The 27,783-nt window shown below is 42.9% G+C and overlaps 3 protein-coding genes across 3 annotated transcripts; 2 read left to right on the top strand and 1 right to left on the bottom strand.

Moving 5' to 3' along the window:
- The first annotated feature begins 2,802 nt into the window (after positions 1-2,802).
- On the top strand, positions 2,803-8,306 carry LOC133018949 (claudin-4-like). Its single transcript, XM_061085289.1, has 2 exons — positions 2,803-3,609; positions 6,761-8,306. The coding sequence occupies exons 1-2, from the start codon at positions 3,119-3,121 to the stop codon at positions 7,410-7,412; spliced, it is 1,143 nt and encodes a 380-aa protein (XP_060941272.1). The 5' UTR covers positions 2,803-3,118; the 3' UTR covers positions 7,413-8,306.
- Positions 8,307-16,111: 7,805 nt separating this feature from the next.
- Positions 16,112-20,922, top strand: abhd11 (abhydrolase domain containing 11). Its single transcript, XM_061085288.1, has 6 exons — positions 16,112-16,321; positions 17,533-17,668; positions 18,005-18,178; positions 18,374-18,544; positions 19,022-19,203; positions 19,336-20,922. Exons 1-6 carry the CDS (start codon positions 16,191-16,193, stop codon positions 19,469-19,471), a joined length of 930 nt encoding a protein of 309 aa, XP_060941271.1. The 5' UTR covers positions 16,112-16,190; the 3' UTR covers positions 19,472-20,922.
- Positions 20,923-21,497: 575 nt separating this feature from the next.
- Positions 21,498-26,691, bottom strand: bicdl2l (bicaudal-D-related protein 2-like). Its single transcript, XM_061085287.1, has 6 exons — positions 26,050-26,691; positions 25,608-25,727; positions 25,197-25,355; positions 24,048-24,133; positions 23,804-23,924; positions 21,498-22,451 (listed from the first exon to the last, which is right to left on the bottom strand). The coding sequence occupies exons 1-6, from the start codon at positions 26,560-26,562 to the stop codon at positions 22,101-22,103; spliced, it is 1,350 nt and encodes a 449-aa protein (XP_060941270.1). The 5' UTR covers positions 26,563-26,691; the 3' UTR covers positions 21,498-22,100.
- Positions 26,692-27,783: the final 1,092 nt, after the last annotated feature.

The raw sequence follows: 27,783 nt of genomic DNA, 5'->3' as shown, positions 1-27,783 counted from the left end.
TAGGCAACACAGTGCTGTAACCACTGCTCCACCGTGCCATATAGCATTTAGTTTGACAGGGTTCTAAAATGTCCAAGGAATTAATTGCTTATTGGAGTTTCATTATTATTTAAGTCTATTTAGAGTGAAGTATTGTTTGGAATAATTTGTAGTTTACATCCAGAGTTAGAAATAGTGTTTCAATCATTTTATGTTAGAAAGAATCAAATTAATATAATGCTTTAATAAATAAATAAAAGTATGAATAACAAAATGTTTTTTGAATGTTTAATGTTGTTGTGTGTCATCGTTTAATTATTATGGCAGATGGTGAAGGTGGAGCCAGTTTGGGGAACTTTATACACTGTTGGACACATTGTTCCGAATTAATAAGACATTTTGTAAATTATCACTCTGAAAGTAATGTTAGTACATAAATGGAAGTACCACTAATATGTTAATGATTCCACAAATGTATATTCAGCTGAATGACATTAATTATTCAATTTGAATTTTCTAGAAGAATTTGTAAAAAGTTAGGATTTTCCTAATTTATATATTTTATTATAAAAATGGATTCAGATTTACACGGTTCCTCAGGCAGCACAGTATCAGCCAATCACCTCCCAACAAAGAGATCTCGTAAGTGTTTTCCAGTTTGTATGTAGGTTAGTATGATCTTCTTCCCGTATGTTATCTGAATTCCTCTTGGCAGAAGACCAAAGAGATAAACCTGTTATTCACCCAGTCGTACACCCTCCGATTTACTGTCCCCAGTCAGTATTTATATGCATGTGAGCAGGAGGAAGAGATCCCACTCTCACAGAGAGTAAACAACAGGTAAATGGATAATCGTGCTGAAACTCATAAGTCCACTCGTGTGACAGATTCTGAAAATAACGATACAATTCATATGTGTATGGATCTTTCCTCTGCTCTGCAGTATTTGAGTCGCTCATCTAGCCGCCCTCCTTGGATGAACTGATAAGAAGATGTTGGTAAAAGGTCAAGGTCACGTTGACTTCACAAAACATTTTTTGGTCACAATAAATGTAACTAAATCTGCGTAATTGGATGAAATTATAGAGAGATGACGCTCTATATCCAAAAGGTCAAAGGTCAACATCACTGTGACATCATGATTAAAGGCTCCAACTCAGAGGGGGAGATTGTGGAGATTGTGACCTGTCGTGGCAACGAAACAACGAAGAACGAGACACAATTCTCTCACAGTATTGTTACACTTTAAGGTCAGGATCTTCTGATGAGATCCAGGGAACAATGCCTTTGTTAAAGCAATCAGGCCAATATTCATTCAGTTGTACAGGATACAGCATGATCAAGGTCACATTGTATGAGATTCAATCATGATCAATCAAAGGGGAAATTAACATGATCATATTGTGGTCAAAATGTTACATTTCCCTTACAGACCTTATTTTTGCAATTTGACTGTTCTACGCAGTCATGCTACAGTAATCATTAGGTGAAAGTGCAACTGTACCGATGAAATTAAATATGTATTGTAGCTTCTTCAGCTGACGAAACAGGGTGATCCAAAATAGCTCAAAGTCAAATAAAAAAAGTTTAATTTGAAAGCTGGCCAGGAACACAATGCAGAATGAGAGGCTGTACACAATGTGTTTAGTTTATAAGATAATACGTCTGTGCTTTCACTTTATGCACAAAACTGGAGATGCAGACAAAGAATTAGATAGCGTTGCGGTCAGATATGATTTGAGTTAGTATTAGATTGTTTCCTTCCTTAATACAAGATAATCTCCATGAACTGACTTTATCTTATCGTGGTCACTGGGCTGGCCATTCTTTGGCAGACGTGTTTGAGTAATACTGACTAATATAATAATGATAACATTGATGTGATAATGGGAGCAGGTAGAGCAACGGCCCGAGCTCAAGAGGAGCCACAGGTTAATGTGAGGCCTGCGTCTCAGAGCAAAACACTGGGTTCACTCAGCTCCACTGATAACATGACATTCCTCACATTTTAGCTGGTTGTTGTATTCAGGTTTTATATTTACTCTGCCTGTGGAACCTGGTTAATCAAAGACAGCGTCGTGTGAGGATGTCCTGAAAAGTACACCTATACTGTACTTCATGTCATAATTGATCCCAAGCATGAAAACCAAGAGGGAGTTTCAGTACGCAGCTCAAATAACTGCAGGTGATTCAAAGAGGCAACACGTCTATAAAGACATATTTTCCACATTTCTAGTTTGTCATTAACTCAGATTTTACAGGGCATTGCCTGCGTGGCCCAGTGGAGGTGGAACGCGGATATGGAATATTTGGACTATGAAAACATGACAAATCACAACAAAACAGAAATAAAACTGGAAACCAGATCCCCCTCAAAGTTAATCTGTGCTGAATTCCTAGTTTTTTCTTCCCCCTGGGTCCAGATCCACTCCCTCTCTTTGCAAAGAGCCGAACTCTCTCTCCACACACACACACGTCTTTTTGAATATACGTGTTTGCATATCCGTTACAGTCTCATGTGGTCTGCTATCAACCACATAACAAGCTCTGCCCTGGTCACTCATTACCTACTGACAGTCATAAAGCAGACACTCCCAGCAGCTACCACGGGCAAAAGGTTAAACCATAAAAAGACTCTTCATTTGAAAAAAAGCACGCAAACAAGCAGTTGCACACCCAGGTGGTAAATTACGGTCAATGGCCTGGTCGCACCTGATTGGTTTGGTTTGGTGAGTGATGTCATGTCTTAGGAGGGCCTGGCCAGTAATCTATAAAACGATAAGGGTCACTGACGCCTTAAAAGCAGATGAACACAGGAAACGCGCACGTACACGCAAGGAGAGAGAGTCTGTGGAGGAAGCGGACTGTGAGAAATCAACACATCACTGGATTCGGGAGTAGCTGCAGTAGCTACAACTTGAGGAGGAGGCGCAGCCAGTGGAAAGAAGGGCTGACAAAGAGGAGCTCAAAGGGCAAAACCAACACGGCCTTCGAGTGTTTGCCGAAAAACAAAAGCGGGAAAAGGAAGCAGGGAAATCTGAGAGCAAGAGAAATTAAAATTGATAGGAGCTGAAGAGGAGAGAAAGTACAAACAAAGGAGCTTTAGATTCACCGGGGGGACGTTTGATCTGGGTGCACGATGGTGTCTTTTGGACTTGAAGTGGTCGGAGTCGCCCTGGCGGTGCTCGGCTGGACGCTGAGTGTGGTCAGCTGCGCTCTGCCCATGTGGAGGGTGTCCGCTTTCATCGGCGCCAACATCGTCACGGCCCAGGTGTACTGGGAGGGCCTGTGGATGAGCTGCGTGTTCCAGAGCACGGGGCAGATGCAGTGCAAGGTCTACGACTCCATGCTGGCCCTGCCTCAGGACCTGCAGGCGGCCAGGGCGCTCACCGTCGTCGCCATCATCGTGGGCGTGGTGGCCCTGCTCATCTCCATAGTCGGAGCAAAGTGCACCAACTGCATCGAGGACGAGGTGGTCAAATCCAGGGTGATGGCCGGCTCCGGGGGGGCGTTCATCGCAGCATCTCTGGCCCAGCTGGTGCCGGTTTCCTGGTCGGCACACACCATCGTGCAGGAGTTCTACAGTCCGCTCATCCTCTCGGGACAGAAGATGGAGATCGGAGCAGCGCTGTATCTGGGCTGGGCCTCTGCCGCCCTGCTCATGATCGGGGGGTGCATCCTCTGCTGCAGCTGCCCCCCACAGGAGGAGAAACCCACCAGATACAGCGTGCACCCCCAGAGTCGCGTGGCGTACTCGTCGGCCCCGAGGTCGGTGGCTCAGAGCTTCAACAGGAAGGACTATGTGTGAGCAGAGACCAATGAGGGATTATTATTCATACTCTATTTTCACATGTGTCCTGCTTATTTGTACATGTTCGGGAAATGTGTATCAAAAAGTAGCTAATTGATTATTGCATTAACTGGAACCAGCTGTTCACCAGAGAAGAGTTTAACCAGATATTTGTTTTTTTTCTATTGTCGATCATAAATGTCTGCTTATATTTTTGAATTATATTTTTTGAGAGCGTGGTTCTATGTCAGAGTTCAGCAAATTTGTGCTCGTAAACATTCGGATCCATTATGTACATATTTAGCATCATTCTGTCAACTACTGTTAAGCAAACAGGGACAACGTTGTGACTGTCGTAAGTTTTATTTACAGATATTTTGATTTCCTTGCAAAGCACAGACAGAGGCTTAGTCACAGATGTGACAGCTGAGCAAAATGGAGTTGACGTCTCCGATGCAAGGTCAAAATGGCTGAGTTAACTGTAAAAAGAATGAGGGAAGTTCAAATCAAGTGAAATGTGAGTGATTGTATTTGTTTCCCCTTTGTCACGTTGTCACAGTGGTTCCTGTTGCCGTGTTTAGACATTTTCTACAAAGGTTAAAACGCTTGTGTTGCATGTCTTCTGTTGTGTTAACATTGTAAAGACTTTTATTCAAATGTTTGAGGCATGTGGCTTCGTGAATGAAAGTGTTTTATTTTTTCTTCTTGTTTCAGATCTACTGAATTTATTAAAATAATTTAAATAATACAAAACACTGTAGTAGTGATTTTTTTCACCGTGACATGTCAGCCTAACTTACACTGGCTGATCTGAGCAATGATCATTAAATGAGAGCAAAGCCACACACGATGAATAGTGACAAGGTTTCGATTGATTCCATAAGTTGTATAAATGTTTTTGGCGGTAATGCACCTTGGCATTGTTTTCCACCCATCAATAAACCGGGAGAAGAAGAAGAGGAAATTCAAAGGAACACGGTCTTCATAGTAATGGAAAATAAACTGTAAGACATAATTGAAAAAACTGAATTTAAGCGTGCATTTGCTCTTAAGTTCTCCGGTTTTTAAACTGTAAAATTATTTAAAATCGACAGCCTGAAGAAGAGTTAATGGTGTCGAGGTGAATAGGTTTGAGTTAGTGACACCTAATGCCAGCGCTGTGTACAGAAACCTGATGCGATGCTTTGAACAGGAAGTCCCTTCTGTTTGCTGACTTGATACTGAAGCACAGATACCAACTTTTTCCTGATTTGAATAGTCAAAACTCTCTGTGGGTTTTGGCAGTTGTGATGCTGATGTGACCTATTTCTGCCTGTGTGAAATACATAATAAAAATAATAAATAGTTTGTATTATTGGTGTATCAAGTGTGCATCACGCTATTAAAGATAGACCTAATTTTAATTACTTGAAGTTTTGCTTGGTAGCAAGTACCTTAAATAAAGTAGAGCAAATGAGGAAAATATTCCCAGTTACTTTCCATCACTGGTGACATCATCATTTGAACACATGATTTATAGACGGGTGATAGATTATTTGCCTTCATCCCGTCACAATGATGATAATTTATATGGTTGAATGTGTAAATTCCTGTTGAAACAGTTGGTCAGTGCCGGTGTAGTGAAGCAGGGAACCTACAGGTTATAGTTATTAACGCAATCAACTGATGTTGTTACATAAACACACTGAAGTGAAGATACTCATGATAGAATGACAATAGAGGCTCCCTGCGGTTTGGCCCCAGGGTTTGTTTGTGTGAGAGTTTATAGCTTTGTTAGAACTATTCTGTGCTTCACACCTCGAATGTGAGGACATTTAACTTTTTTTTTTATAGAATTAGTTTGCAGAGAACTGTCTCTTTTAACAAATGCCTTTTGTTTTCCATTATTAATGTTTGCCATTGATTCCTGGATGATTCTGCTCTGTGCCGTAGAGTGTGTTTTAGTATCATGTGTGTATATTCAACTTTTTTAATTTAGTTTAATTTATCATTTGGTGTCATTTTGACCAGCACCAGAATTTGTATCTCAATGGTAACTTTCTAGTCGTATAAAGGATAAATAAATACAAATAAATATCAAAATGCCATAGCTATATCTTTCAAAAATAAACAACTTTTATTCTAACTCTTATTCTCTCACTGCCTTATTTATTTAGAAATATCTGCAAAGCCTCCTCTGAATGATCCACTCAGACAGGAGCTGTTTGAGTTCAGAGTTTAACCGATACTGAGACGATCCCGTTGTCTGTGTGCCTAAGGTGTCTGAAAACCGACCTATTATGTTTTCCCTCTGCTCATATTTGCTCAGGGGCAGTTATTCCGGTTTCCAGCCGAGCTTTGGGATCGTTTTCCTCCCACCGAATCCCGACAAGTGGAACCAGGAAGTAACAAAGGATCAGTGGTATCAGGGAGCCGGAGTGTGTGTTTGCAGCAGTGTGTTCTTCTCTGGTCTGCTTCCCTCAGGTCCCACCTTATCTACTTTGTTTACTTCAGACCACACCTTGGTTTTACTCATCACAGTTTTATCAGCCTGCATCACACAAATAAAGGGCTTTTCTGGAAGAGGCAGCCGTCTTATCAAGCCCCATTAACCACAAACACACACACTCACAAAAAAAACAAACACACAATAGGACACACCCTCCCTCCCTCCCATCCATACCTCCTCACCTGTCTCCAGATCCCCTCCTCCACTGTATATGTGTGTGTGTGTGTGTGTGTGTGTGTGTGTGTGTGTGTGTGTGTGTGTGTGTGTGTGTGTGTGTGTGTGTGTGTGTGTGTGTGTGTGTGTGTGTGTGTGTGTGTGTGTGTGTGTGTGTGTGTGAAGGCGGCCTCCTGCTGACATCATCACCATGGGACTCCTCCTTGCTCCTCTGACATATAAAGGATCTCTTGTTTCCGTGGCAGCATCTCTACATCCCACACAGGTGCTCGTCCTGCTCACTCCTGATCGACGCAGCAGGAGACTGGAGCGTCGCTCCTCAGACCAAGAGCCATCATGTCCATGGGCATGGAGATCGTGGGCATCGCCCTTGGAACCATCGGGTTCATCATCACCATAGTGACCTGCGCCCTGCCCATGTGGAGAGTGACGGCCTTCATCGGCGCCAACATCGTCACGGCTCAGACCATCTGGGAGGGTTTGTGGATGACCTGTGTCATCCAGAGCACCGGCCAGATGCAGTGCAAGATCTACGACTCCATGCTGGCCCTGACCGCGGACCTGCAGGCCTCCAGGGCCATGATCATCATCTCCATCATCCTCGGGGTGCTGGGGGTCCTGATCTCCATCGTCGGCGCAAAGTGCACAAACTGCATCGAAGACGAAGCGTCCAAGGCCAAAGTGATGATCATCTCTGGAATCTTCTTCATCCTCGGCGGCATTCTGGTCCTCATCCCTGTCTCCTGGACCGCCAGCGTCGTGGTCAGGAACTTCTACAGCCCCCTGCTGGTGGACGCACAGAGGAGGGAGATGGGCGCATCTCTCTACATCGGCTGGGCCGCCGCCGTGCTGCTCCTGATTGGCGGGGCGATGCTGTGCACGAGCTGCCCTCCGAAGGAGAAGAAGTACAAGCCCCCCCGCATGGCGTACACTGCCCCACGCAGCAACAGCGCCGGGTACGAGAGGAAGGACTACGTTTGAACTGCTCTGAAATGTTTGTCAGGTTGATTTGAAAAGTAGGAAAAAATGTTTGTTGCACACGCGTGTTTTTTGTTTCTTTATCTGGGACCACAAGGTGAATCCCACAAACGACTCCGACATGAAGGTGTATCTACACATATTGATTTTTCAGCTTTGCTTTAGGTCGACATGTTTTAGTTTTGAGGTGAATCGTGCTGCAGATGCTCTAATGTTGAGCCTGGTTTCCTATTGACTTTATCCTTTTAAAATGTGTTGCTCTTTGCCGATGTAATATTTATACTAAAGCTTCTGTGGCATTATGTGAATGTGAAAACTATCTGCAGCTTTTGTGTGTGACTCGATCGTTGGTCGGCCGGTGTCGTGTTCACTGGAACTTCCAGTTTAAGTTCTGTGTGACAATGACGAGGAAGAGACGCTCTCATTTTACATGGATTTGCTTGTGTGATTGCTTAGTGTGTGTGTGTGTGTGTGTGTGTGTGTGTGTCTATGTGTTTGCGTGCGCGTGTGTGTTTTGCATTTAATATTTGCTTAGGAGAGTTTCTGCCGAGACTGAAACTGAAGACGGGTTCACGTTTTGGCCCAAGGAAACAACTTAATCCTCTCCCACACACAGACTGTTCCACGTGGACGACAGCAGTCGTTTGACTTCATATGGTTTTTGTATGTGTATATGTATTTGTATGAGTTTGTGCATTTTACATTTCTGTGACAAAATGTATTTTATCATCATATTATTCCATTGAGTGTATGTGTTTCAAATAGATTTTGATCGATGTGTCTTAATTTCAAAACTTTTATAGCTTTTTATAATATTTTAGATTATAGACGATGGCCTATACAGCCCTGTGTAGGTAAAACAAAAACAATGTGCGTGTGTGTGTGTGTGTGTGTGTGTGTGTGTGTGTGTGTGTGTGTGTGAGTGAGAGAGAGACCCTGAGGGAACATGACCACAGCTGTTGAGCTGTTGCAGGATGTGTGTTTCCAGATCAGCAGGATGTGTTTTGTGTGCCTAAAGCTCCTCAAACACTATGCCATGATTGTGATTAATTGTTTACAGTTGTGTTTGAATTCCAAAATAAATGTTGTCTCGAGCCAGATGTGTGTTGTTTTTTTTTGCCTTCACTCAGGACTGAAGTTAAAAAAGAGCAACAACAAAAAAAAGCCCCTACTAAAAGTAGGGTTTCTTTTTTAAGCCGCAGTGATACAGTTGACTTGAATTCATCAGTTTAGTCCCAGTCGTCTTCAATGTTTAGGTGTGACAGGCGCCAAAGGTTTTATAGGGAAGGACTGGAAAGGACGCGTTGTCACCGTAGCTCCAGTGAAGTGTCATTAGAAAGTTAAACCACGACAAACCACAATAATCCTGTAGCTGTGTCCAAGGTTCAGAGGCCTCATCCTAGAAATCGGTTTATGAAGGTGTGGCCTTCGTCCAACAAGTTGTCCGCAGAGGCTGAACCGAAATGAGACAGTCTGGTCAATGTAGGATTTGTGTCACCAGCTTGCCCACGGGTCATTAGCTTCTTCTTAGGCCTGCACTTACTGCAGCGTGTCCCCCCCCCCGCATAGTTAGCTCATTAGCCTCGTCACCAACCACCACCCACAATGACAGGCGGGCTTGAGAAGAAACCAACCGTGAGATCCTCGGTTGCTCTGGGATGGAAGGACGCATTTGTCGAGCACATTTGAAGGAACCTTTGGAATGGGACGGCCTATCGCGCATGTAAAAACTTGAAAGAAGATTTTTAATGACAAAAAAACTGTCTACCTTTTCCACATTGGCCTCAATAAGTTCAGATGGCATCTTATCTTTACATCTGAATACGGTCTTTAACATCTACTGCTACCACTCGTGCTTTATTTTGCAATTTGTCAGACTGCTTCGTTATTATTATATTTACACAGACGTGTAGGATTGTTTGGCCTTGGTGGATGTGTGAGCTCTACTCAGTGCTATTTTAGTTTCATTTGTTCTAACTACATGATATCACAATGATTAGATTCGATCAAATTCAGTTTTGGATTTTGCTGCATAATATACATTTAAATAAATGTATTTCTGGTTCCATGCCTTGATTTGTCCTTTTGCCATGTGGCAACAGCACTCAGTTAAACTTTGTCACACATCGTTACATTCATACCTCAAATATACAAACACATCTGTGTATATCTAAACTAGGATGTTGACACCCACAATAAGAGCCACACAGTTAACTCAGTCATATTTGCTGTTTTGCAAACACCCTTATTGTAAATAAAGGTCAGTGTGGCCATTTTGAATTTTACACTTTGCGTTTATTTATTAGATCTGAACAATTAAAACTATCAAGTAAATAACAGTCATCATATTTACAACTGGGATATTTAATATTTAACCCTTGACTTTCCGGTTTTTAACTCAATGTAGGTATATTACACTTACTTATATATATATATATATTTATTTATTTTTTTTTTTTTTTTTTTTTTGGGATGTCAGATGTCAGAACACATGAACTACTAATTCATCACATTTCACAGCCTTATCTGTAGAGACGTGCAGCAAAGTTACTTTATCAGCCCCAAGTCCGTCCCCCCCCCGTCCCCTCCCCTCTCCACACACACACACACACACACACACACCTGTACTCAGAGGACCATGATCAAGCTGGGTGTGTGAGTGGAATTTGACCAATTCAATGGACACATAACTGTGAAGAATATGATGAAGTGTAACAATAATATTTTTGAAAACACAATTGTGAATAAATCATAGAGCAGCAGTTTTATTATTTGTTTGAATCTGAGCAGAGTCTCTTTTTCTTGTTGTCTTTGAGTGGGATGGAAGAATACGCCGCATTCCAGCGAATTATAATTTTGTTCACAACAACTCCCTCCTCAACAGAGTTCTTCAGCTGCAAAACCTAAAAATACCCTGAACAATCACGGGCCCACTCACATTGTTTATTTCAGTTATGCTATAATAATAATAATATTTATTTATAGAGCACTTTTCAATATATATGTTACAAAGTGCTTTACAAAGGCAGCATAAAAACAGACGGGTCATAAAACATCAGGTTTAGAAGAAACAGGTCGAATACATTTGTGTATATATGTGTGAATATCAGGTTTGGATGCTCTCACACCACCAGACATTAATCTCAAAAAAATGTATACGGAAACCAGAGGTCATGTTTATAAAACGTATTGATTAATCAAAAACAAAACATATATCAAACTAGGATAAAAGAAATCCATAATTAGCTGCAGTCTTATTACTATGGCAGCATGTCAGAGATAACTTCAGTCAACCAATTAGTTTGGGAATATTTCAAACCTGAATACTGAAAGACTGAATAGACCAAATAACCTGGTGGAAAATAGATTATGTTCAGAATCAACAAACTCTCAACTTATCGTGGGCGTAATCAATAGAAAACGTAACTGCGTGGTTGCTCAATGATGTTCAGCAGCGGATGTTGACGGGAGCAGGCGAGTAGCGTGACAGCAAATAAAAGGAAAAAGGTCAAGAAAATGTTGTGACAAGTCAGTGCAGAGAATCAGGGCCGCTGATCTCTCACACATGTCCCAGATAGCACATCTGCAAGGCGACACGTGAAGTGGACAGGTAGCGGATTTCTGTCCAACAGGATGACGACCAAACAGCAAAGTCCGCCGGGTTCCTGATAGAGACACGAGAAACTATAATCCCACGTTATCGCTGGTTTTTTAACCTCATTGCCAGATTGGCTGTAAAGTTGTGTAAAGCTGATAAAGTATCTACTGCAAACACTTAAGTAGACCGGTGCAGGTAAATATGTTTTACACATATACACATACACATATACAACTAGATATACAGCTCTCATCTTTTGATACAGGACACATACACGTGCAGTAATTCATAATAAAGATTATACTTTGCCCATTCTGTTGCGAAGCCCCTGCTGATTCAAGATGTCTGCTCCTCGTCATGATGTGTTTGTTTCTGACTGAAAGTCAAAAAGTCTAAATCCCAAACCTACAAATACACGACAAGATTGTTTATCATTGTTTAATATTTTTTGTCTTTGTGTTTGTGTAATGAATGAAGTATTTGAAATTGCAGATTCCGGCCGCCCTAATAATTTGGAGCTCAGGCTGCAGCGTCTCAGAGTCAAACCTCCACAAATTCCATGAAAAGCTTTTTCAAGGTTAAAGCCACTATATTCCATCAAAACCAGATAACTGGAGCCAAACAACACGAACACAACCCGAGCCTCCATGGATAACAGAGAGTTAAAGAAGGACCAAGGGTTTGATCCTGAGCTGAGAGTGTTCAGTGAAGATAAATGAGACGTCAGCACTGTGACCCCAGAGGTCGACAACAAGGACTGAAGCATATCTGAGTTATTACCACAATTTCCATTGAAAATGAAAAACATTTCTTTCCTCACGGATCATTTTGTTTATCAGGCGGCTTCGAGCTGAGGTTTGACACTTAATGAGTCCTCAAACCGTTTATATCTAAATGCTGATAAGTCTGAGCTGTTGTGAAAAGCCCAAAACACGACTAATTTGAGGGAAATATGTCGGTATCGCTATGTGGATAAACAACATATAATTTCTGGCTCCTTTAACTTGTTTTTTGTCTGAACTTTTTAGAGCCAAAGCAAAAATAAAAAAGTGTTTTTGCCAAATGAATGTAGAAAAGTTTGAAATTTGTTGAAACAGAACAGACGGAATATTATGTCGTGGAGACATTGTTTGTGGAGTGCAGGATAGTTATATTTTTAGAATTTGCATTATAAACCTCAATGTATTGCTTTTATTAAAAAGAAAATCTAAATATTTCTTCATGAATTATCAATAGGGTCTTTTTGAAACCCCTGTAACATTTAAATCATTTTCTTTATACAGTGAAAATGTTCCTTTTATGGTTAAAAAACTGGAAAAAACTGTAAGTTTTAAATAGAAATAGCATCGATATATAAATATATGTCCAACCTATAATATCACATGTAATAACTTTGAAATGGCAAAATAACGGCAGTATGTGAAATACATTTCTCCATTAAAGACAGCGACGACTGACGAAAGTGAATGAAAAAAAACGCATCAGAAACCTTGTGCTGGCAGTTTTTTGTTTTTGCTTATTTGGTTCAAGGAGAACTGGAGCAGTGACAGGTTTTTAATGGAATAGAAAGTGCACACTCATCTGTGAATGCTCTATTCTTCTTTCAGTTGGGCCTGAGCTCCCTTGGGCCTCTGTCTCATGGCGTCACTATGGCGACAGCTCGCAGCGTGCTTTATCCCAGCAGACTTGTCTCCCATAGCAATGCATGTTTTGGAGATGCAGCGAGGGAGGCCAGGTTGTCTGGGATCATACTCAGGGGGTTTGTTTTCATGTTCCTGAGATGATAGAAGCAACAGACATGAGGGCAACAGTTAACACGACTTATTGAGGGAGAGTAACTGACAACAACGATGTGTAGTTTGCTGAACTGCCCAGCGCAGGATGAGGAGCACATGTAAATAAACGTCCTTGAAGCTGATCACTGAGATACTTGGCACTATTCTGCTTTAAAGACTCAAGAGGGCCTCAGATTCATGAAGCTCGTTTTAATTTTGACCTACACTTCATTCTTCTGAGGATTTCATTTGTGTGTGTCTTTTTACTCTTCATCTCCCAGACTGACTCTGTGATGTTGGGATCGGGGTTTACCTGGGCCTGTTGCAAAACTCTTTCCTTTTCTATTCACTGTTAATATCTACTTGGTACTGCATGACGAACAAAATATATTCTAAAGTGCCTTAACCTTTGGCAAAGTAGAACTATTGAAGATATGAAATTAAGTAGAGCTGTGTAGAACCGATGAGTAACAATTTATAAGAGCTCATATAACTGAACCTGCAAAATGTAATAATGTGGAGCTGATACCAGGAAGTAATTAAATAAATCACTGAAAAACAGCTGAAGTATAATTTAAAGTATTGACATAAAACTTAAATTGCAGCACAAGACCAAACCTAAGTGATATAGAAGACTGGGCACGTAGAATTCCACATATACAGGTTTGATTAAGGTCTTTTATAAATGTCCCCATTGTTCATTTACTGAAAGCTGCTCTCTCAGGGAGCAGCTCTATGCAAAACAATAAGGAAATAGCCCTTAATGTAACGCTATGGCACCACCAAGTGGCTCGGACGACAGTCACATTGAACATCACTGTGTTGAGAAAAATAAAAGTAATCAAGGGGAGGCCTGACAGACAGGACACAGTCGGGCTTTGCTGCGGGTTACAGGAGTTCTGCTGCTGTAGTCTGCTGTTCTGTTGGTGGAGTCTGGTTGATGGGCAGTTGCTGGTGGAGGAATATAGGACGGAGGAGAACCTGCTGGGACTGAAGCCACTTCAGGTCTCTGAAGAGGGGCACGGTCGAGATCCTGGTCCACTCTGACACACTGAGGAACTGTAGGATACAAAGAAAACTTTTTCTGAGGAGATTTATGTGGATTTTCAAATCCTCAGCAGGCCTAGTCACACAATATTTATTATTTATTACTTCAATGTAAAAACTTGACCTTTAGTGATTCAGAGACTCTTTTGTAAAGACGCTGTAGAAACGTTTCTTTAATGTTGAATCAACCTCAACCACAAAGAAACTTTTCATGTTGAACTAACAAACATGTCTGTGTGTAAACACACAGAATTACAATATAAAGTAGTGAGAAAAGATCTGAATGACACAATAAACAGTCCAGAGATCAATTAACATACAAGACAATAACACTTTCACGAGACCAACAACAAACAAACTAATCAGTTCTAATCATTCTATTTCTCAGACTTTAAGCAGAGTGAGCCCCTTTAAGATACAAAACAATACAAACACAAAAAAAGCTTCTCCTCAACTAGTGAAACATCTTCACAAACAAATTTCTGGATGAACAAGATGTAAAGTGAAGAGTCTCAGATCTGCTGCTTATTTAGAGACAGAGCTGCTACTGGATCAGATGCTGTGCGGCCATCTCTCCACAGGGAGGCGCTATGACCTATACTCCTCCGTATTTATGGGCGGAAAGACGGGATCAAGGATTCACACATCAATTAAAAAGTGATGAGAGGAAAGATTGGAGACTTTCTGTCTTTGATTATATCTTTACATTATCAATTGTCCATTTTATACTCCTATCTATGGAATTAAATGGCTAATGTGCAATGCATTCCACTGTATATATTCTGTTTCAATTGTTTATATCATCTCTATTATATTTCTATTTCATACTTCAATGCTCTTATATTGTATGTTTACTTATTTCTTGCTTGCTTCCTATTTTTTGGCTATCCCTGTTACTGCACCACAGCAAATCTCCCCATTGTGGGATGAAGAAAGGATTATTTTATATTTTCAAAGTAGTAGTAACTGATGATCACAGTCATTGCTGACAATACTATGTTAGTTAGTAAGTCACAATAATGAGTAAGTCACTGTTTTCAACAAGTTTCTCACTAAAACGGCTTAACAGGATCTTCATTTTTTTAATCTATGGGCTTCAATATATTTCAGAGCATATGATTATGGAAAATATACATAATTTCAGCTCATTGTTCTGTATTCTAACATAGGCTGCTTTCATTGAGGGTATATACATGTACAGCTGTATATCTGAAGGATCAACCTATTTCTAAATACTAAATCACAAGTGGTGGCCAAATGCATTTTTAAATGTACTTACACTTAACTTGAGTATTTCTACTTTACTCTTCTACATTCACTACATTTATTTATGAGCTTATCTGTACAATCAGTAAATGCTATGATATTTTATCTTCAAATTAATTACATTAATTACGCGAGGTTATCAGTAATACTGTTTCAATTGCCTGGTTGGTTGGTTTATTGATTGATTAATATTGTATAATAAGCCTCATGTATCAGTCCATGTACTTCCTCAGCCCCAGTGAACATTAATTGAGACTAATTAGGGCCGAGCACTGACAGACAGTGAGGCCCTATTTAAATTGTAAGGATTATTATTATTATTCAGGCAAATTAATTGGCTTTTTGAGGGCTTTAACATGCTCAAATTCTTACCAAAATTTGCAGTAAATTATAAAGTGGTGAAAATGTACGTATTCTTGAGGTATTTTAAATGGGCGTGGCAAAATGGCTCAACGGTGCCCCCCGAGACCCCCAGAACGCGTTCACATTGATCGATCTGGTTCAATTTGAAAAACGCACCAGGAAGCCTGCTATTTGGCATTTATTGGCCATTTTGGCATTATTCCACATTTTTACTTTGAGGTACTTGTCCCAGGGCTTATAGATCAACTTCAAATTGAGATGAGTGTCATCACAAAAAGATGGAGATACAAACTAACTCAAAGATGGATTTTGTGACCGTGGCTTGGCGTCAAAGTTTGATTACACGCCATTAAAACACGATGTTCTGTATCACGGACATACATGGACCATGAATCCTCTGATGCTGAGCCGTCAACAAAGAACTCCACCCCTGCAGTGACAGTGGTCAAAGATCAAAGGAATCTTTATGTCTTGCAAAGGTGACGTCTCTCTCTCTCTATCGTGTGTTTAATTATCTCTCAGGTATAGTTTACGGCGCCTGACACCAGGAGCCTGACAGACCGAACCCAGGGCCCTCAGCCCCCTCGACGTGCTGTGCGTGCTACGTCATCACGCAGCCTCGCCATCAGCTGTTGACACCGCGGATCCTCATCCTCCTCCCTCCGGACACCGGGTCTCCTCCGCCTCTGAGCCCCTCATGAAGCGTGTGGACCGGCCGGTACCGGAGCTGCCATGACCGCGTTGTGTCGCCTGATCCAGAGAGCGCCGCCTGGCGGTGGCGGAGCGTGGCGCCGGCTCTTCCCCGGGCAGCAGCAGCTCGTCTGCGGGGCTGCTCTCCCGGTGCGGACCGCCAGCTCATCCAGGTACCCCCCTCCTCCCCAGCTAGCTTCCCGGCTAGCTTACCCGGCTAACCGATGCCCTCTGCCCGCCGGAGGTGCAGCGTGGTGCCGCGGCGCCGGACGGACACCACACCCCCCTCCGTGTCCTCCTCCTAATAACAATGTTTTACCGTTAGAAACAGACGTCGTGTCGTACCGTCTCTATTTCCCGGTAACTTCCCGGAGTTACGTGAATGACATTCAGACGCTGGGTTAGCATCTCCCGGTGAATGAGTCGAGCTCAGAGAACATCGATAACGCGACGGACGCTTCCTTTGTCGAACTAAACCAATTACTTAGACAAATAAAGCGTTGAGTTCTGGGACGTATAGATTGTTTATGCTATGCTACATGTGTGCTAAGTGTACATTTCATTCGTATTAGGTAAGACATGGCCGTATTAACCTCCTGAGGGGGCCAGGGGTTAAAGAAATGTCACTGGGCCCCCTCCATTCATCTCCACCATACAGGATAATTCATAATTTACTGTAACACCTATAGCACCTGCTGGTAATCTAGAGCTGAATTATAAATCCATCAATGCTGTTACGTATAGATTGATTATGCTATGCTACATGTATGCTAAGTGTTCTGTGCATTTGTATTAGGTAAACCAGGGCCGGGTTAACCTCCTAAAGAGGCCGGGGCTAAAAAATGAAATCGGCCCCCATTCATCTCAGTGGAACCAGCCAGAAATCTAGAGCTGAAAATAGTAATCTGTGTGTCAATACACACATTGATCATAAAGGTAATTGTCTTTGTGGTTATATACAGAAGACATAAAGCAATGTGATAAAACTACAACAAGTTAGTTCAATATATCCCAAAGCAACGATAATGGTTATAAGGGTAAATATTTGTTAGCTTAAACTCTTAAAATTGACTCTGAATTTGTCCTTTTAGTTGAGAAAAAATATTTCTGACCAAATAACTCACATTGTTGATCAATGCTGCCACTTTTTCTCTTTGAATCAACCCCCTTTGTATCTCCCTTATTAATATGTTCTGCACATTTTTCTTCACTGAGATCTGAAGCTTCGTTTTTCACTCCTGAATTAAATCAGTTGTCACAGTTTCTCTCCCAGTTCGACGTGTCACTGGTGCCTCTGAGCTTGTGACATAATTCACAGCACAGACGTGGAGAATCGGGGAGCGATGAATTAATCAACTTGTTTTTCTGGTTTCATTTCCCACAGCCCAGTCAACTTGACCTACGATGTCTTTGACGGGAAGGGAGAGAGCACTCCCCTGGTGTTTCTTCACGGCCTTTTTGGCAGCAAATCAAACTTCCACTCAATAGCCAAGTCCTTGGTTCAGCGCACGGGCCGAAAGGTAATGCAGCGATGAAGACACCTGATGCTGTTCTGTTGTAACAACTAAAACAATGCTCCTTTGTGTTTGAGTTGGTTCTGAAGCAGCCTGAGAATGTCCCTCTAACAAAAGCGTGTTGTGTGTATGTGTGTCTGTGTGTTGCCAGTCATTCGATACAACCCCCTGTCACTCAGGATACTTTGCTTCCTTAAAGAACCTCATCATCTCACATGAACAATACAGCTTTTTGTTTCCTTATGTCACTTTCCTGAGCCGCAGCCAAATGTTTTTTTGTCACCACCCTGTTGCCTCCTTCCCCCCTTTTCCAAGTGTCCTAACTGTCCTTTGACCAGTTAGGTGCTGACTGTAGATGCCCGTAACCATGGCAACAGCCCTCACAGCCCGGAGCTGACCTATGAGGCGATGGCCGGCGATTTGAAACACCTCCTCTCCCAGCTGCACATCGAGAAGTGCGTCCTCATTGGCCACAGCATGGGAGGGAAGACGGCCATGACGACGGCCATCACACAGGTGAGCAGTCGAGAAATGTCAGCATGAATTAATCACGACGCTACAGTCCCCTCGCTGGATGTCACCTAACCTTTGCCAAATCTGAAATTAATAATTCTCTGCTGCTCCCCATGCAACACACAGATGTCGTGCGTCCATTTTATGTCTGTCTTTCTATACCTGTTAACCCCAATCTGTGTGTCTCTGTGCTTGTAGCCTGGTTTAGTTGAGCGGCTGGTGGTTGTGGACATCAGTCCAGCCCGGACCACCACACGGACCAACTTCCGTTATTACATCCAGGCCTTGCAGAAGGTGAAGATCTCCAGTGACATCCCACGCTCCACCGCCAGGCGGATGGCTGAGGATCAGCTGCGCAGTTTAGTCAAGGTCAGGAAAGTTTTTGATTGAGTGTAAAAGATGTCTATGCAAGTTTGTCTGAAATGAGTCAGGAATTGGATTTTTTGACAATATCTTTCCTGTATCTGAATGTAAACTGGCTGAAGCTGATTTTATAGGCACCCTGGGGGCAGCAAGAATAAGTTGTGATAATTTGACACGGCTGTGAATTTCTCAAAGTAAAGTTAATGTGACTCTGTAGCTGCTAAAAGCTCATTTTTGTTTTGAGCTAGTCACTGACTGCCTGTCTGCAGTTCGATACTGAACAAATCATGTAAGAGCATTTTTAAAGCTTATCCACGGACTGTTGTGGGGATAATGAACCAAAGCATTGATTCAATGGAACATAAAGCCAAAGCTTGTGAAACATTGGGTGAAAAAGTCATTTGAACCATTTTAATAATAAAAAATTTGATTACATCTGTTAAGTCGAACTCTGATCCCGAAAACTGTCTTTCCATCCATCAGGAGCACTCAGTGCGTCAGTTCCTGCTGACTAACCTGGTGGAGCAGAACGGACACTATGCTTGGAGGGTCAACTTGTCGGCCATCTCGGAGCACCTTGATGACATCATGAGTTTCCCCACATTCGACACAGTCTATGAGGGACCCACGCTGTTTCTGGGTGGAGCCAGTTCTGCTTATATCAGGTATAAACCACCTCAGACCTTCTAATTTTGATGTATCTTACATATCATAAAATAAGCCTTAACCTTATTACACCACTTGGTCTTACCAGATATTCTCTTTCCTCCTCCTTCTTGTCTTTGCCCTCGATCCAGCTCCGACGATTACCCAGAAATCCAGAGGCTGTTCCCTATGGCTGACATCCAGTACATCCCAGACGCCAGCCACTGGATCCACGCGGATAAACCCTTAGACTTCATCAGCTCCATCAGCTCCTTCCTGCAGTCCTAGCTGCCTCCCGTCAACACCTCAGAACGGTTTCTGTTAACGCTTGGCGCCTCTGAGCGTCCACTCACTGAAAACGAAAGGTGAGAATTCAGCAGCTTCAGCGAGAGCGAGCGGAATCGATGATGATGCTAAAACCCTCAACCACTGGACCAAGCTCGCTCTCTTACAGCTCTCAGTTCTTTCACCAGAGTCAAATGATGTGTAGTGTAGCGTCATGTAGGCAAACCTTTAGTCTTACCAGATTGGCTGGTGTCTAGATTTTAAGATCCGTAGGAAGACAAGTATGTTGAATTTAACATATTTAACATAATGGGGCTGTTTTGGAGGTGATACTAATCCAAAGAAACTCTCATTTGCACAGTGCTTTCTTTTGTTTTGACTCATTTATGCCAGTATAAAAGAAAAGAGGATTTAGACCGAGTACAATGTGGGACGACTGAAGTGGACCGGCAGTGAAACGGTTGGATAAGAAGGTTGAGGAGCTCTTCTTTGAGCGAGATGAAAGGGGAGTTCGGTATCATGTGCCCGGAGTATCCAGCTCTTCAATGAGGCTGTAATACAGACATGATGTTTTGTTGTAGAAATGTAATTATGGTGATATATTCAGTATTTTGAACCGGATTTTAGATTTTTCCACCTCCTCTGTGGGGTTTTTCTTGTCTTATTAAGGAGTGTGGTCTTTTAGGTTGAGAGCAGCACTTACTTATTTCAATCCAGCGCTCGCACTCAAATATACGCTGCTTGCGTTTAGATTACCTGCTCTCCAGCTTCAGCTCAAACTGAAAGACCACACTCTTGATTAAAGATGGAGAAAGCAAAACTCATGCTGCTCCTATGTGCGTCTGCCGAATGTGGGAGATGAGAATATTACAGTTCGCTTACTCTGACTCAACTCGAGCTTATCAAGAGCACTGGTTATATTTTTAACGGATACGTAACCATCTATGAAAACCAAGCTGAAACGCTCAGAAGCAGCAATGTTACAATCTGTTTCCTGAATATCTCAGGTTACAACTGGATATGCTTCTTATTATACTCTTGTACTATTCTGTCTGTGTGGCGGTACGCTGTGGTAAAGTTGTTGTGTCAGTATTTGTTCAGTCCGATCCGTGTTTTGATGAAACATCTTTTTCTGATTTATTAACTGTATCTCTCGTTATCTTTACAACTAAGGCGCAAAGCTATATGGGTCATATCCCACAGATATATGCTGCAACTATGTCCGTCGTTATATAATCCTGACAGTGTTCGTCTCTTCTGTTTCATTTGTTTTGAACCGTACAGTCCAGTAGTAAAACTGCCATCAGAATGAATAAGCAGGGTGTTGTAAATTTGTGCGTGCCTCTTTTGTCGAGAGCTATTTTTTCCATTTCTGAAAAACTTGATAAAGAGAGAACATTTTATTTTACGATGTTAACTATCAGGCTTGAGATTGGCAGCCGGGTTGCCAGTTGTGTGTGAATTTCTCACAAGAAAGTCTTAACAAGTGAGGGTGTACCCCTTCACCAAGTTAGACGTTTACTGCAGTTGATGTTTAATGTGAATATGAAAGTCTAATGGGCTTTGAATCATCCGAATGACGTTGAGTGCAAATCTTCATTTCTTTTTATAAAGCTCCAGGTAGTGGAGAAACACTCCACTCACCCCCCTCAGCCGCAGCAGTGGGGGGGCGACGGGTGTACTGACATTTGAATGCGCGTCCTGCTTCAGCGTCTGTAGCGTTAAAGTGGGACGAGAACATATGAAAGAGGAACTCGTGTCAGCAATATAGGAAAACAAATTAATTCAGTAACACAAGAAACAGTTTGAAGACTGTAATCGTGTGTTTAGGATTGTAAATCGTTTTGCTGTGCGCATGCCTTCTCTGTTGTCATCAGCTGTGACTTTGCTGTGCTATGTACGTCTGTTTGTTTCACATTATGGCATATATACATTTTATTATGTACAAGATGCATATAGGAGTGGATTATATATGCATATATATATGTATGTATATATTATCATAAATGTACAAAATGATATTATACAATAAAATGGCAAACATCTGCAACAAAGTTTATTTTCTTCTTTTGAATATTGAAAATGCAGCAGGCGAAGGTGCAGAAACGAAGGATTAGAGTTGATGTGTTGACAGTTCTTTACTAATTAAACTGCAGTGTCACTGAGACATTCCTTTACAATACAGCACAACAGTATTCAGGAGATAGTGTAAAGCGTTCAAGTATAAACAGATACATGGCACATTTCAAATATATAAATTACATTAGTCAAAGATCCAAAGCGTGTGCTCCCAGAAAAACTATAGTTTGTGCCGGATAATGTTTCTCTTACTTCTTTTAAAATGTTCAATACAAAAAATCCACAATCCATGAAAATGTAAATATTGCTCGTCTCAAAAGGTTATGGAAGCTCTGTGTCCATGTGTGTTTGCAGCTTTAAGTTTCCACATCACACTTCTAGAGTGTTCACAGAGTGCTGCTCGTCTGACACTCAGATATAAAGTGAGCAGAGAGAAACTTTCCCCCTTCAGACGGCTGCACACACACAGAACACATCTGTGACTGGAGGAAGAGTCAAATGTCAGACACCACAGTTGTGTGTATCAGAGTGAATGTACCGACTCATCTCTGTTTCAATCGAGACACACGGCCTGGAACCCGTCGTCATTGCCCCGGTCTGAGTCCTGTCCCGCTGCGTCTCGAGTGGTCTTGCCTCTCCTCAGCTTGTCCATCCAGTTGTGACGAGTGCTGCTCGGAGAAGCCGTGCTGGGAGCCGGAGCAGGCGGCTCCAGAGCTCTGGGGATGAAGATTTGGCTTGTGTTGGTTGTGTGAGGCGTGAACGCAGACGGAGGGACAATGGTCGGCCGCTGGGCGAGTGGTCGGCTTCTCCTCAGGATGCCCAGGGTTCGGGACTGCTTCCTCTGGGACTGCTCCGCCTGCTGCTGACTCTGCACCTGCTGCTGGAGGATCCGCTGAACATCCTCCTGTGGTGAGAAAAGAAAAGGACGTCAGATCACGTAGAATGTAGATTCTTGAGAAAAAAGTGATGATGAGGCACAAGGGATGGTACAAAAATTAATAGGGGGATAAAGAGTGACCTGATTCCTTAGGTCTGTTTGATCCAAATATAAATTGAAGTCTTCAATTGTACAACAAATTTTAAAGAATAGGGGTTTTCTTATGCAAACTTTGTCATAAAACCGGTCTTGTAGGTCTTGTGTAGGGTCTTGTATTTTTAAAAGGTAAACTAGTTTAAATCTGAAGCAGCCTCTACAGTACTCACAAGTAAAATTACATGGTGCCAGTTAAGCAATGAAAATGAGCGCGGCGTTCGGCAGAAGAACATGTGCATGAGCCCGAGGCCAAAACAATGTCTAAGGATTCCAGCTGCCTTGAGTTGACACACCGCAAGTTCTGGATGTAATGTTTGAGAATTTTAATTGTAGTGTGTGTGTGTGTGTGTGTGTTTTACACATTCCAGGTTCTGAAAGAAACGTGTAATTAGCACTGTCCTTTTCACAAGTGTTTGTGTCCTAACTTCTCTAGACTAACATGTTCAAATGTTCCAATCGACTCTATCGCTCAGTGCACACCTCTCTGTTACTTTATTTGTGTGTTGTTATGCCTCCGCCCGGCAACACCTTTGGCTGGAGGCCTTTTATCCGCCCATCCATCCCATTCTCATGATCGCAATATCTCTGTTAGTGAGGGCGGGTATTTGGCCTCTATAGACAAGAAAGTGAAAGTGTGAAATGGGGGAAGACATGTAGCAAAGGGCCGGGGTGGAGGCGAAGGCCCCATGAATATCTTTAAATTTGGCACAAACACTGATTCGAATCTGGAGGTCAAAGGTCAACATCTCTGTGACCTAACAAAACACATGTTTGACCGACCATTCATTATCTATATACCGCTTATTCTTTGAGGTTATGGGAGGAGCCAATCACAGCTGAGATCGAACGAGAGGCGGGGAACGCCCTGGGCAGGTCGCCAGCGAATCACAGACACACAACAATCAGAGACAAACAACCATTCAGACAAGTTCGAGTCTCCACTCCAGCTAACCCCAGTTCTCTATGTCTTTGGACTGTGGGAGGAGGCCGGAGAAACCCTCCACAGACACAGGGAGATCATGAGACCCTCGAACCAGGAACAATCTGGCTGTGAGGCGACAACGTTAACCACTTTACCACCGTGTCAGTTTGGGCCATAACTCAAGAATTCCAATGCTTTATATCATGAAATACATTTGATCCCTTTCATCAAATGTCTTCACTACAGTCTTGTCAGACATGGATGTTTTATCTGAACGAGGCTGAACTGGAGTCGGGTTTACCTTCCAGGCGTCGACCTCCAGCGACAGCTCCAGACGTTTCTGCACGGCCTCCAGCAGCTGGTTGTTCAGCAGCATCATCTCCGTCTTGCTCCGCAGCAGCTCGGCCTCCATCATCTTCTTCCTGAGTAGCGGAAACGGAGAGAATGACACATTGCTCAAAATAAATTCGCATCTTTCAACTTCCTTTTTACCCCCCTTAAATCTTGACTCATCTGGTATTTAGAGCAGATGACTGTGTACTCACTTCTCCATGGCGTCGTCTCTGTCCCGCAGCGCCTGCTCAAGAATGGCACTGTCCTCTCCTCCTCTTCCTCCTCCAGATCTGAAGCCCTGAAGGGACGAGCAAGCAGAGGACGCCGGTTAGGTTTTGTCCCAAACTTTAACCTCACGGAACTGAAACCTCTATTATCTCATATCTAGTCCCTCCATCGCTCACACACCTCGTGACTTTTTCAGAACTCCAAAAAAACCTGCTTTAAATACCAGAAAGGCTTAGATCACAGATACTGTCCCTCGTGAACTTGTCAGACCACATAGCTGAGAGTGGAGACATCAGTGATTCAGGGAAACAATGAGGAAGGATTAATTCTGAGAACGCAGGTGTCTGTCACATGTTTGTTAACATCAACAGACGCGCTTCAAGGCTTCTTTTAAGGCTTCTGGTATTTAACTACCTTCCTGATAATTGTGATGGAAATCTGGAGTTACAAGAGGCTGGAAACAACAAAGTTATCTACGTGTATTTAATAAGGGGCTTTCTGCAGAAAGGATCAACACAGGGAGTCCCAAAGAACTCAGAGTGAAGATGCAGAACAGTCAAATACAAGGGTCTTTTATAGGAGGACTGAGGGCTTTCTCTCTGAACCAATCCAGACAGGTTCCATAGGAGAGGAATCTAAACACAACAGCTGATTCACATGTGTTTCCATAGGTGATAAGAAGACATACACTCCTTTCTATGATGGGTAATTAAGTCGCAAAAGGTCTCACTGTATTCACGTCATAAACAGTTCCGACCATAAAACAGCTCGAGTCATCAAACATTTGTTGTATGTAAATACAAGTCGTAAAAGTCTCTTGACAAGGCTTCAAACACTTACTGTCCAAATACAAAATACTTTGTCAACCATGCTTAGTTCATTTTCTACTACATAATGAAGTCATGAAAGCATCTTGAAATAAGGCCGCTACACTATCAAGTTAATAGATTCAGATTTTGTATAACAACTGAAGACTTGTCCATCTCAAGGAGTATCGACCTTTGTCCCCTGCTCCGTGTGAGAACAACTAGTTCCGTGCAAAGCAAACATTCCTCTGCGTGACAGTCTCGCTGAAATCCCCTAAGACTGAGATTGCAGGGAAATGGTGAGGGTGAGGTGGGAGTTGGCCTGACCTGCTTGGTGTGGCTGATTGCCAGACTTCTGGCCACATTCTGCAGCTGGATCAGGGCACTGTCCAGGCCGTTGTCCCTCGGAGTCGGCTCGGGGGGGCTGGACTTCTGCTCCGTGAGCGAGTTCAGCAGCCGCACAGCGGACAGGATCTCCTCTGTGACCTGGGACAGAAACCAACAGAGATAATTTACAACAATCCAGTGTGTGTGTGTGCGTGTGTGTGTTGTAGGTGTTGTCCAGGTATTACTCATGTTGTTGGGGCCTAAATCTGATACATTATTATAATGTTATTCATACTTTAAGTTGAGGATGTGTTTAAAGGTTAGGGTTTGTCTGAGGTTTGGTTTAGGCAGAGTTTAACCCTCTGACGTCATGGAGACACGTTTGTGTGTGTGTGTGTGTGAGACCCTTACCCTCTCTCTGCCTTGACTCCAGCCTCTCCCTGACCTGTTCTCATGCAGTTTGTCCACCTGAGCCTTCAGCTTGATGCTCCGCCTGCGGGACAGCTCCACTTCTCTGCGCACCTCGGTCAGCTGCACACACAACAAGCATCACAACATGTAAACAAACTACAGCACCACTTGTGTTCGCAGCGCGGGTAAATGCATGCCCTCACGGACAAAAGCACAACCTCGGCAGTTTGTTTTGCAGAGTGTCAATAGAAACTGCTTTATCTAGATTCCAGGGTGAAACTGTGGAGGGGAAATCCAGTTGTACCGGCTGAGAGGTTGTTGCTCAGCACTGCAGAAGTGAATGCATTCATAGAAATAATAATCACATTCACCCTCAGCTTGGTACATTTATGTGCATGCAATCTCTCTCTCTTATTTTGACATTGGAAGACTGCTGTCCTACCGTGGCTGAGACATGTCCCAGTGTCCTGCGTCTGCTCAGAGGTTTGCCGCTGTTCAGCAGGTCTGGTAAAGTCCCATCGACGAAGCTCATCTGTGAGGATCTGGACCCTGGGGAGTTGGTGGTCCCCTCTGTGGTCAGCTCCCCTTGACTGTCCTTCTCCTCAGACTGTGTGGAGCTGCTGTCCTCGTCAGCCAGCTCCTCATCGCCCACATCTTTCAGATTCAGCTCACCGATGAGGCACGTGTTGAGCCGCATGTCTGCACGGTTCCCCTCTCCCAGGTCGTCAGACACCAGATCCTCCTGCTCTGCCTCCGCTGGATCCTGTGGCTCCGTCATGATCACTAAACCTTTCGGATCAGCGGGCAGAACTGTGGGTCGGTAGGATGTTCTGATCCCGAGTGAGCCCATCTGTCTGTCCTCCACTCTGTTCAGGGACGAGTAGAGCTGCTCGCTGCTGGTGACTCGAGGTTTCAGCTTCTCGTTGAGGGCTGAGAACGACTGAGAGAAGTCCATGGTCTGCCGGGTAGAAGTCAATCAAACCATCTGCAGTGCAGGGTGGATACTTAAACAAACAAGGCAGAGGAGGACAAGAGGAGCAGCCTGGAGGGAGGGTGACGACTGACTGAATGTGTCCAAACGGGTTTTTCCTGACCTGCGTGCGTCTTCAGAGCTGCATGGCATGATGTGATGTCACAGGAGGAGGCCGTGGCTTGGTGTGGGCCTGGCTTCCTTCCTCCTTTTGAGTCACTCCACAAACATGTGACGTGTAAACATACCAGAGCGGCATGGCAACAAAGGTGCGGGGGTTTTATTTATAATCTTTTATGACAATCGAATTGTCACGGCTTGACGCACCTGATACCTGATTTAGACGGCATGTTCAATTAAGAAGCGTAAACACACAAAGCACAGGGCTGGAGATGAACAGAGAAAACAGACAAACATTATATTTATACTCAGTGTCAAAGGTGAGAGGACAATTAGTCCTGACTCTTCAAAATAAAAGTCAAAACCACACAGCTGATTGAAAGGCTCTGGTGACAAGACCTGACATTGTCATTGTTCGGTCATCTGGGGTGACAGACCTCCTACATGTCAGGACATGAGCCACTGACACACATACACATCCTATTTTAGAAGTTATTACAATGAAGGACAAAAAGTTAAATAACACAACTTTTCATTGGGGTTGTGCGTCATGTGTTTTGTCCTTGTGTGTTGTTGTCTGTGATATTTGTGTAACCCAAATCTCCAACAAGGTCCAACAGTCAATCAAGCTGCCCCAAATTACAAACACTCATAGAAATCTGTTCCCTAAATAAAGTTTTTTTCAACAAGATCCACAAAAAAATGATCAGAAATGCAATCACCCAATGTGACTATGTCAGGGAGAGTGAAGGAAAATTCCTGGATCTGTAAACAAAGGCCCAACAGTTCCCTTATGAAAACACATTTAAATTCACTAGATCCAGATTTCTATTTGGATCTTCAACAAACTTCCCAACATTGATAATTATGAGTCCCCTTAACCTGCCGGAAATAAGATCCATGAATTATTCTCAACAGAAAATGTTGATGAGAAACATCCCTCATCTCTCAATGTTTAAGAAAGAGAGGCGGTGGACTAGTGGCAGAAACTTGGACTATGGGCAGAAAAGGTCTCTGGTTCGTCTCTGGTTTGACTCCACGGAGAAACAACAAAAAGACGAACTTGGATTGATCTGTCCAAAAATC

Source organism: Limanda limanda, chromosome 14, assembly GCF_963576545.1.
Source record: "Limanda limanda chromosome 14, fLimLim1.1, whole genome shotgun sequence".
In the NCBI taxonomy this organism is placed as follows: Eukaryota; Metazoa; Chordata; class Actinopteri; order Pleuronectiformes; family Pleuronectidae; genus Limanda; species Limanda limanda.
This window is presented reverse-complemented; position numbering and strand designations above follow the sequence as displayed.

Coding starts and splice junctions, on each gene's coding strand:
- abhd11 (XM_061085288.1), top strand. CDS start 16,191: ATGACCGCGTTGTGTCGCCTGATCCAGAGAGCGCCGCCTGGCGGTGGC. Junction 16,322..17,532: donor CGGACCGCCAGCTCATCCAG/GTACCCCCCTCC, acceptor CATTTCCCACAG/CCCAGTCAACTTGACCTACG. Junction 18,179..18,373: donor TGACGACGGCCATCACACAG/GTGAGCAGTCGA, acceptor CTGTGCTTGTAG/CCTGGTTTAGTTGAGCGGCT.
- LOC133018949 (XM_061085289.1), top strand. CDS start 3,119: ATGGTGTCTTTTGGACTTGAAGTGGTCGGAGTCGCCCTGGCGGTGCTC. Junction 3,610..6,760: donor ATGGAGATCGGAGCAGCGCT/GTATCTGGGCTG, acceptor CCTCAGACCAAG/AGCCATCATGTCCATGGGCA.
- bicdl2l (XM_061085287.1), bottom strand. CDS start 26,562: ATGGACTTCTCTCAGTCGTTCTCAGCCCTCAACGAGAAGCTGAAACCT. Junction 25,356..25,607: donor GGAGTCAAGGCAGAGAGAGG/GTAAGGGTCTCA, acceptor TTTCTGTCCCAG/GTCACAGAGGAGATCCTGTC. Junction 23,925..24,047: donor AGAGACGACGCCATGGAGAA/GTGAGTACACAG, acceptor TCCGCTACTCAG/GAAGAAGATGATGGAGGCCG.